The sequence below is a fragment of the Danio rerio genome, chromosome 13 (assembly GCF_049306965.1).
Source record: "Danio rerio strain Tuebingen ecotype United States chromosome 13, GRCz12tu, whole genome shotgun sequence".
Taxonomy (NCBI): Eukaryota; Metazoa; Chordata; class Actinopteri; order Cypriniformes; family Danionidae; genus Danio; species Danio rerio.
Window position 1 is genome coordinate 48,345,399 of NC_133188.1, and position 11,206 is coordinate 48,356,604.

At 38.0% G+C, this 11,206-nt stretch overlaps 1 protein-coding gene and 4 non-coding genes across 8 annotated transcripts in view; all 5 read right to left on the reverse strand.

Annotated features, from left to right (window-relative positions):
• The window catches only part of zfand3 (zinc finger, AN1-type domain 3), a 58,574-nt gene extending 49,886 nt beyond the window's left edge, over positions 1-8,688 (reverse strand). For all 4 annotated transcript variants that reach the window (XM_073919687.1, XM_068212885.2, XM_068212886.2 and 1 more), the window contains exons 1-2: positions 8,610-8,688; positions 6,927-7,024 (exon numbers count right to left, since the gene is read on the reverse strand). In XM_073919687.1, the coding sequence (XP_073775788.1) occupies positions 6,927-6,967 (41 nt within the window). In that variant the 5' untranslated portion in view covers positions 6,968-7,024; positions 8,610-8,688. The remainder of the gene's footprint in view (positions 1-6,926; positions 7,025-8,609) is intronic.
• On the reverse strand, positions 5,377-5,449 carry trnav-cac (transfer RNA valine (anticodon CAC)). Its single transcript has one exon. It is a non-coding gene; the product is annotated as a tRNA-Val (tRNA).
• trnav-aac (transfer RNA valine (anticodon AAC)) lies at positions 5,947-6,019 on the reverse strand. The gene has a single exon. It is a non-coding gene; the product is annotated as a tRNA-Val (tRNA).
• Positions 6,690-6,762, reverse strand: trnav-cac (transfer RNA valine (anticodon CAC)). The gene has a single exon. It is a non-coding gene; the product is annotated as a tRNA-Val (tRNA).
• Positions 7,265-7,337, reverse strand: trnav-aac (transfer RNA valine (anticodon AAC)). Its single transcript has one exon. It is a non-coding gene; the product is annotated as a tRNA-Val (tRNA).
• Positions 8,689-11,206: the final 2,518 nt, after the last annotated feature.

The following is an 11,206-nucleotide window of genomic DNA, read 5'->3' on the forward strand; positions in this document are numbered from 1 at the left end:
CTGAAAGCCTCTGTCATCCAGGTTAAGTTTCTGGAGGAGTTTATGAGCTCACAGAGCTGGATGCACCTCTGAAAGGATGTAGTGGACTCAGACACGACCCTAAATGTATCGACGCTGTTTTTCAGTCTTCATAATGCACATTAACACTGTTATTTTCTTCATAAAATCCATGTTAGCCATTTAGCTATGAAGCTAGAGTCTTCGGGCAGACAGAAGCCCTGGCAATCATGCGAATCTGCGTCTGTTCTGAAGTGAATTTGACACGCGATTGAAGGGGATTTGACGCGCGAATGAAGCAAGTAAACTCAAATGTTCACGCGGCTATTTACGTGCGTTCCGCGTCTGGTGTGAACACAGCATTAGGGATTTGATAAGTGGTCAGTCATGACACATTATTGTTTTCAGCTGGTATTAATATGCATTCAAATGCATCTCATGTGCCCACTTGCATTCAGATGTCTTTGAGACCCTTCTCTCTTCTCTTGCCACACTCAGTCTATATACCGCATTTGCAAGAGCTCTACAAGTAATGCATGAGTGCTATTGAATCAACAAACCCGTTTATGCAGCTTAAGAGCCAGTAAGAAGGCAAGCAAATGAAAATGATGTTGGCAGTAACTATGATTTCTTTATCATAAACCATGTGTTTTGGTTTAATGCAGTAAAACTTACTTTAATGCAGTTTCTCACAACACAACCAACACCAGTAAGTAGGAGGAGAGTAGGTGGTGTTTAGTGGTTTTTCAAATGCAGTAGGCCACAGAAGCATTTACACTACAAAAAAAGCAATCTGATCAAATGCATTTTCAACAACTCCTGGATGTGGTCAAAATTGAACAAGCTCAAAACATATTAGACCAACCTGATGGTAAGGGGCGGAACAGTGGCTCAGTGGTTAGCACAAGTGTGCCGCAAGCCTACGTTTGAGTGAAGGTTTCGGCCGTTAGATCGCCCCCTGGGGGCTGGCTGCAGTACAAGTCATAAAGCCCGCCTCCCCCGTGTTAATGAAGGAGACTTGAGCCCAAATAAAAAAAAATATTACACTTGCAATAAAATGTCCCGAAAGATAGTTCTGGTCGATTAAGGCACTGGTTATTGTGCTGAAATAGGTGCAGATCTTCATTTTTGTAAACAGTTTGTTTTTAGCAGTAATTTAATGCTGGGCGTGTCATCGTGATTTACAGCTGTGATTGACAGTTTCTCAAAGCGCGGCGTCTGAGCTTCGGCAGGAGACTGAAGTAGACTGAAATGTTATTTTTCGATTTCTGTGTTATTTTACCATGACAAAATGAGTTCAGCAGTAAACTATAGTTTCTGACATACATGATCCTGGTGGAACACTGTTTATTGGCTAAGTTCAGGGCTTTTTTCGGGCTTTATTAGTTTGCTGATACACGCCTAGCCACCCAGATAGCAAAACACAGTTCCGGCTAGATTCTCGCCTGCCGGAGACTTATCTCTTAGAGCTCAGACTGACTAATGTTACCTCTGCTGGACCTACTCCGGATGCCTGGACTCACTGCCCGATTCCAGTCCGAGTCAATCGAGCCAGATGCGGCGGCCGAGCGAGCCGGTGCTGCCGCATGCGAGCCGGAATCAGCCCGCGACGCCGCGAGTAAAGTTATGCGCTGCGGCCTGGAGCTGGCGCGATTGAATATATAAAACCCTCATATTTGTTAACGTTATTACATCCATTTGTGTTGATATGACAGCAAACGCATGCTGAGAAGTTCGGGGGGCGTAGTTGATTTTACATAAAGCGTTTGATTGGAAGCTCGACTCCGCTCATTTTCGCGGCTCCTCCTCTGGCTCCATCAGACAGTCCTTCTGCGCATGTCTGGCTCCAATTTCAGCAGTCTTTTGCGACAGTTTGTGCCCGTCAAGCAGGCGTTTTGCCCTCAAGGCGTTCAATGGGAAAAAGGGCTGTCGCGTCGTCCATATTTTTTACAGTCATTGGGTTAGCACTGTCACCTCACAGAAAGAGGGTTGCTGGTTTGAGTCCTGACTGGGCCAGTTGGCATTTCTGTGTGGAGGTTACATGTTCTCCTCCTGTTCATGTGGGTTTCCTCCGGGCGCTCTGGTTTCCCCCACAGTCCAAAGACATGTGGTACAGGTGTATTTAACAAAATTGGCCGTAGTGTATGAGTGAATATAAGAGTATATGGGTGTTTCTCAAACTCTCTGCTTAAAACATATGCTGGAATAGTTGGCGGTTCATTCCTCTGTGGTGACCTCAGATATATAAGGGAATTTGATGAATGGAGGGAATTGGATAAATGAATGGTACCAGTCTTAAGTGTCTTTCACCTATAATCGCACTGACATAAACTAGGGCTGCATGGTATTGAAAAAAATCTGACATTGCGATAATTTGTTTTGATGCGATGCATATTGCAATATATACGTTGCGATATGAATATAAATTTCTCCAGGTGATTTAAATAGCTCTATTTGGAAAGATTTCTTACATTTAGATTAACTGAGATGATTAAGTCAAGCAGTGTATCTCCATGAAAAAACAACAAGCATATATAATTAACATAGTAAAAATAAAAGTGAAACAAACAGTACCTTAGAGTTTTCTTGGGAATGTAACAGTATTCAAGTACAGAAATTAAACAATAAAATGAAAAATGGTTTTAAAAATAATAATAATAATAATAATAAAAAAAAAAAAATATATATATATATATATATATATATATATACACACACATACATACATATTTAAAAATGGCGATTCATTCCTTTAAAATAAAGACTAAGCCGAAGAAAAATGAAGGATGATATACTTAATAATAGTGATGTGATGTTGTGCATGTTGAGGCTTCGAAGCATGTATCAAAAAAACTACACATCTCTCAGTGAAACAGTGTACTGGAGCTTGATTCATTTTGCCATCATCACGTGATCAGTGACATCCGAAGCTTCATTTTTGCCTATACCCACATGACTGCTTAGAATTTTGATTCAAAGGTTTAAACACCCTCATGGGCAGGGCCAGACGGAATCTGCAGACATTTTTTGCTATTTCTGCGGAGAATTTTGGTAAAAATCTGCGGATTTCTGCGGAATTATTTTGGGAGTATCCAGTGGAGTATCATAACTAAAACCTTAATATATTAAACAACAAGTAATAAATTACTAAATAAAAACTGAATAAATTCATATTTACACATTTACTCAAGTAAATAAAAAGAATTAATAATGGCCTAAAAATCTCCAGAAATCTGCGGAATTCTGTACGCGCAGATTCCGTGTGGGCCTACTCATGGTTTAGTAAAGTGTATAGCGAGAGATGACCATGGATTACATACATTTCTACTGTTTCAAAGCACTGCACCGGTCCCACACACCAATTAATTTAGTAATTAAACTAAAATACAATAGTAATTTATGTTAAAAAGGTTTTGAACCATACTAAAGTGTATTAGCGTATTTTTTACAACTATCTTTAAAGAAAACGACTGTATATCATAGTATAGTGTTTAACGGAGGCCAGCTGGCGAGTGCAGTTCGAAAGCAACACTCTCATAGCCTCCTTGGAGCATTCGACTCCTGTGCAGGAATCGCTGGTTCGATCCCCACTTGGAACGGGACTAGGAATATGATAAATGTATATACTTTTGAACACCTTGGATTTTACTAGTCATCGGTGGTGTAAAGTTATATACCTTATGTGTAAAAACTACAGTAATTGAGTCATTTGTTTATATTACAGTTGTTGTATTATTACATGAACGAGTTGGTCAGCAGTGAACATTTGACATTTTTGAAACACAGTGCTCTCCTTCATTTTAACCAGAAGATGTCCTCATCGAGCTCTGATTTATTTTTCCGATAAGATTGAGTCGAGAGCTTCACTTGTTCAGAAAGCTTCATTTCACCATCACTACTTAATAATATCTTTATATTTTCATTAAATAAGTCTAATTTTACGATGTATCTATTGCCGATACACACATTGCGATATTGATGCTTAAACAATATATTGTTCAGCTTTCAGACTATCTTCTATTATCCAATTTTGGTGAGCCTGTGCGAATTGTAGCTTCAGCTTCCTGTTCTTAGCTGACAGGAGTCACACTCTGTGTGGTCTTCTGCTGCTGTAGCCCATTCGCCTCAAGGTTGTATGTGTTTTACATTCAAAGTGACTTAATCACCTTTCTTCCCCCTTCTGATGCTCAGATTGAAATGCAGCAGATCGTCTTGACAATGTCTATATGCCTAAAAGCATTGAGTTGCTGCCATGTGATTGGTGGATTAGAAATTTGCGTTAACGAGCAGTTGGACAGGTGTACCTAATAAAGTGCCGGTGAGTGTATTTTTAGAATGCTTGTTATATTTTTAATACATTTCATGCATAATTCCCTCTCCAACAAAATCACCCTAATCAATCTAATAAATTCTTTCCAAGTAGAGCTATTCAATTCATCTGGTGACATTGTGTTCATGTTGCAATTAAAAGAAAAAACATTGCAGAAAAATAAATATTGCAATGACTAATTTTTCCAATGTTGTACAGCCCTAATTGCCACCGTTTCCAATGCAGCCTATTTGCCATCAGATTCATTATATTTAAATGAGCTGATGTAAAACCCTTCACTGCTTGACCTGTTAATGAGATATATTGGGTTTTGCTGGCACGCTGAGTTGCTCTGTTCTCTGTGCAAATAAACAGACTGCAGCCTCTGTGGCACAGTGTACAAGTGAAACGACCCAGCAAGCATCAGGGCGGGCCGCTCCACCATCGCTCAAACCGCTGATCAAAGCGCCTCTAAACTGCCAGAAACTACAGAAGGCAAACAAAAGTATTGCAGTCTGCGAATACTCAGAAGAGAGGGGAGGAAAAAACAAAGGGAGATGGACAGAACACGTCCATGTCTGGTCACGTGAACCTGACTGTGCCTGACAGGTCATCGGTGCCAAAGCTGGAGTCTTATTAGAGATTTTAAAGGGCATGGGAAAAGGAGGAAGAAAGATCAAAGGGAATACAGAGGGAAAATCTGCAGGAAATGCAATGTAGAGACTGAGAGATGTTAAAGCAGGATGAGTGCAGGGATAATAATGAGACAGACAGCAGAGAGAGAGACAGACAGAGGTCATGAGGATCAAATCCATCATGTATTCAAGAATGTTTGAGAAAGATCAACATGGTGTAAGAACCAGATAAATCCAAGACCACATACATGACTGATTTTACTGCGCCATCTGGTGGAGGAGTGGCTGTTTTACAGCCACTCCTTATTTTTTTCCAAATAAAAAAGTCATTTAAAGTAGAGTGCAGGGCTGTGAAAATCAAAATTTAAGACTTTGGGTATATAAGAGAGGATGGAGCAATATAGACTGTAAAATCAACTGAAAATTGCAAAACATTGTTTCCGCCCGGTTTCGAACCGGGGACCTTTCGCGTGTGAGGCGAACGTGATAACCACTACACTACGGAAACCTGCATATATGAAGACATGGAACATGCGAATAAAAAGGATCTGTGAAAGAAGTTGTGCAAGCTTTGTTTTGTTTATTCTTAAAAGAAATCTATAATCTCTACATTACTTTTATTATAGCAATTTTTTTTGAAGCTATACATCTGCAGTTTACAACTGATCTCACAGCTCTTGTGCAGTACCTAACACTGAACCATTAGTTAGCCAAACTAGCCATTTAGCAGCATCAACTAAAACACTTTTGTTAAATTCACTTCTTTTAAAGGCTTTTTCTGTTGAAAAATATTAAAGATATTAACGTGATTGTTTCATTTGTGAAATCAATATTTAGCAATTTATCTTTCTTAAGTGTGCAGCAAATATAAAAAGATTCCCCATGTAGATGCATATACAAAGCATACAACAGGCAAAGTTTTAGTACTATGAACGTGGCGACCAGGTGCAGTCTAAGTCTTTAACATATGTAATAATACAGTTATAACAAAAAAATAATAATAATTGTTTCCGCCCGGTTTCGAACCGGGGACCTTTCGCGTGTTAGGCGAACGTGATAACCACTACACTACGGAAACCCACATGCTTCTTCCTGCACCTCAGTTGTTTATGTTACTCAGAACCCTAACAAACACTCCTAATAAAAAAATGCTTGTGCTTAATTTTGGTCTATGTCTACATACAGTGTACCTGCCGTGTACTTCATTTAAATCAGGTTAAAGTTAGGTTTAGAGGTAGGGTATTCGCCTTGTTTTGCAGTGCAGAAGTAAGCTATTTTCAGCAAATACTTAAGACTTCTGATTAATTTACAAAGCAAATAACTAGGATTAACAAGTTACACTAAAGCAGGGGTCACCAAACTTGGTCCTGGAGGGTCGGTTTCCCTACAGGGTTTAGCTCCAACTTGCCTCAACACACCTGCCTGGATTTTTCAAGTATACCTATTTAAGACCTTGAATAGCTTGATCAGGTGTGTTTGATTAGGGTTGGAGCTAAAATCTGCATGACACTGGCCCTCCAGGAACAAGTTTGGTGACCCCTGCACTTAAGAGTCAAACCAGATGAAAGCAAAACCTCAGAAACTACTGATTTTATTGCACCATCTAGTGGAGGACTGGCTGTTTTACAATATTATTTTTAAGTCATTTAGATTACAGGCCTGTGAAAATCAATTTTTAAGACTATTGTTAGATTTTTTTAAAAAGATGAAATAATTCAAGACTGTAAAATCAATTGAAATGAAAACATTGTTTCCGCCCGGTTTCGAACCGGGGACCTTTCGCGTGTGAGGCGAACGTGATAACCACTACACTACGGAAACCTGCATGGATGCAACCATGGAACAAAGCAACAAAAATGACCCGCCTGGCCGGGGACGTCTCAGTAAAAACTTAAAAAAATAAAACTGTAGTTCCTACATTTTTATTTTTGCTTTTGCTATAACAAACTTTTAAAGCTATACATCTGCAGCTAAAAACTACTCACAGTTTAGGTTTGCTCACTCTGAACAGTGAGCATGTAGCCATTGAGTAGTTTTCAACATGAAGTTTTCTTCTCACTTCCTAAAAGGTCACTTCTTTCTTCTGTTGAACAAGATGAAGGACATTAACGTTATTGATTTCTGAAAACTTGACTTTAATATCAAGTTGGGGCAAAAAATAAGATCTGTCTTTATGACAAACAGTTAAAAACAGAACATTGTGCAAAATATGAGCACTATGAACTTAGCGATGACATTAGATTAATAATGTCTAATTTAACTAAATAAATTCAATAATGTCCAAGTAATAATCATACTATTTATTTAAAAAAATAACAATAATTGTTTCCGCCCGGTTTCGAACCGGGGACCTTTCGCGTGTTAGGCGAACGTGATAACCACTACACTACGGAAACCTGCATGCATTGTAAATGCCAAAATATAGTTTTGTACTGTACAACCACAGAAGTATTTACTACTCACGTAACTTTTAATTCTGCATTTACATCAATCGCAGTTTTGGTTCCTCGACAATGTAGTTTTTCACTTGCTTTAGGGGGGTCAGTGGAGCTGCTTTTCAGTGGATCGTTCTTTACATTACACTAAAGCAATACTAATCTAACTAGAAACATTAACGTAAGTTCACCAGTAACGTTATCTTACTACCGCCTCTAACGTTACTCCTCTCTCTGCATCAAATGCTGAGTATGAACCATAGTTTTATACATTTTATTTTTCTTTAGATATAAAGCTGCTTAATCTACATGGTAAACAGCAGAATGTTCAAGGACATACTCAAACGACACTACGGAAACCCGCATGCATTGTAGATGGCAAAATTTGGTAATTTACTGTACATCTACATAATGAGTATTTAATGCTCAGCTAACTAATAAAGTACTACTATATAGGATAAAGAATAAGGTAGATGATTTGCAGTGGTAGATTTAGGGACAGTATCTAGTTATTACCCAGTCCAAATGACACTAACGTTAAATATTTGAAGCAAAAAAAAAGTGCACGTTATAGGTTAACTTGCGTGATTCAGTAACTCAAGTTAGGCCTATAACGTAGACTATCTTAATTAATCGCACGAGATAAAAAAAAAAATAACATTATATTCGAAAATATATTTGAAAATTTAGTAAAGGAATGCTTTGGGAACGTTTTGGAAACATTTAAAGAACGTTTCCTGACTTTTCTCCTCAGAAGATTCTTGTTAATCCTTCCAGTCCAAAGATAAAACAAAATGCGTGTAACATATGCATGAAACACCATGGTTTTGTCCTAATCTTAGACTATACAGTAGTAGTTAAGAGCCATTTCACTTAAATATCGCATGAATTACGTTAGTTTTATCAACCCAAATGTTACGTTAATGTTAGTGTCCCGCGCGGTATGAGGCCTAACGTAACTTAGTCGTGAAATGTGGTCCAATTACGACAAATTAACGACTAAATTCAATCTTAAACTTAAGTCGCTGTACTGGATATTGTTTTATATGTTCTATAAGTTACATATGTATGTACATAATTGTAATTAGCATTCAGATTTGACTGACAACCGTGTTTTGATAAGACGTGAACGTAGTCTAATGAAATTCGACGGTTAGAGCAAGTTAGTAAAAAAAACAGTTTATCCTGCATGTAAAAACATATTTAAGTGTTTATGGATATACTTTGTTTTACCTTTCGTAACTCTGTTCGTGGTTTTGTCGACGAGAGCATGTCGCAGGACCCATTCATGTGGCAGCCGTTAAGAAAAGATTCGTTGTTCGTTCTTAACCGTAAACAACTCAGTGTTTAGCGAATCTTTTAAGTGAACGAGTCTTCAAAATGTTGACTCAAATTGCTTTATATTAGGTTTAAATGTGTATGAATCTTCAAACCAACCAACTTATTCTCTCAATTTATAATATATATATATATATATATATATATATATATATATATATATATATATATATATATATATATATATATATATATATTGCATACATGGATTTCTGCTTAGTATATTTGATTTGTTTTATTCCAGCGAGATGAAAATACAAACACATTCAAGAGAATATTACAAAAGAAAGGAATATACAAGTTATAAACAGAGAAAAGGTAAATTAAGGTAAAATTAAAATGTATAGAAATGCATCAAAATAAATAAGAGCATTGCAGGATCAAATTTGATTAATCAGGATTTTATATACGATGCTGTATGATTATTCAGAACACCAAACTGAGCAAAACTATACAATTTCTTGCAGATGTTTTTGTTTGTATGGCCAAACAATATATCAAAATTATGATTTTATTAAGCTAAAGCTTGTACCACTACTGATGCTGGCATTTTACAGTTGTAAAACAAAAGCATACACACATAATGTATGGATCCTCATGAAAAGCCCGAGTTGCTCCAGTAAATATGATCATCAACATAAAAGTTCTGCATAAATATAATTTAAGAAACAATTACTAGAGCAAAGGCCGCCTCCACATCTATACAGTACAAACTTTTATAATGATTTCCTATAGCTTGCCTGATAGTAAGTACAAATTATCACACATATGACCGGAGCAGGCATGTAGTAGGTTGTGTGCATAAATGTTTTGATCCAGTTCATCATTTAGAAATCCACATATCCATTAAGTATATAGGGTTAAGATGGTCCTTTAATCCTAATATTCAACTTTACACTCATGTCTGTCTGTCATTCTCTTCCCCCAGGCCTTAGGGAAGTCTCCTGATTGCTGTGAGGAAGTCTGATAGGATACGTCTTGTCTAATGAAGGTGGTATTATGGTGTCACTCAATCATGTCTGATTAAAACCCAGTATTTATTAACACTCCACAGAGAAAGAAGCATGTTAATATGTGATCTGACTAAAGAAACCCATTCACACAATCTCCTGCTCATCATAGTCCATCGAATAAAACAAAATTACAACATGTTCATTTATGATTGTCCTGAAAAAGACTGAAGTCTTAATGCAAATGAATTATTTGATACACAGTGCATCCGGAAAGTATTTATAGGACTTCACTTTTTCCACATTTATTTTATGTTACAACCTTGGGAATTTTTCCCCATTTCTCTTTGCAGTACCTCTCAAGCTCTATTAGGTTGGATGGGAAGTGATGGTGTACAGCCATTTTCAGATCTTCCCAGAAATGTTAATAGGATTTAGGTCTGGACTCTGGCTGAGCCACTCAAGGACATTTATCGAGTTATTGTGAAGCCACTCCATTGATATTTTGGCGGTGTGTTTTGGGTTATTGTCCTGCTGAAAGAAAAACCATCGCCCCAGTCTGAGGTCAAGAGCACTATGAAGCAGGTTTTCATTCAGGATGTCTCTGTACATTGCTGCATTCATCTTTCCCTCTATCCTGACTAGTCTTCCAGTTCCTGTTGCTGAAAAACATCTCCACAGCATGATGCTGCCACCACCATTCACTGTAGAGATGCTATTAGCCTGGTGATGAGCGTGCCTGGTATTCTTCAAATGTAACGCCTGGCATTCTCTCCAAAGAGTTAAATTTTAGTCTCATCAAACCAGAAAATTTCGTTTCTTATGGTCTGAGAGTCCTTCAGATGCCTTTAGGCAAATTCCAGGTGGGAAGTGGCTTACATCTGGCCACTCTAACATACAGACCTGATTGGTTGATTGCTGCACAGATGGTTATCCTTCTGTAAGGGTCTGCTCTCTCGACAGAATGCTGGAGCTCAGGCAGAGTGACTATCTGGTTATTGATTGCCTCCCTGACTAAGGCCCTTCTCCCCCGATGACTCAGCTTAGATGTCTGGCCAGCTCTAGGAAGAGTCCTGGTGGTTCCAAACATCTTTCACTTACGGATGATGGAGGCCACTGTGCTCACTGGAACTTTCAGAGCAGCAGAAATTTTTCTGTAGCCTTCCCCAGCCTTGTGCCTCGAGACTGTCTCAGAGGTCTACAGACAATTCCTTTGTCTTCATGCTTGGTTTGTGCTTTGACATGCACTGGGACCTTATCTAGACAGGTGAATGGCTTTTCAAATCATGTCCAATCAACTGAATTGTCCACAGGTGAACTCCAATTAAGCTGCTGAAACATCTCAAGAATGATCAGTGGAAACAGAATGTACCTGAGCTCAATTTAGAGCTTCACGGCAAAGCCTGTTAATACTTCGGTACATGTGATTTTTCAGATTTTTTATTTTTAATAAATTTGCAACAATTTCAAAAATTCTTTTTTCACAGTCATTATGGGGTTTTGTGTGTAGAATGTTGAGGAAATAAACTAATTTAATTTATT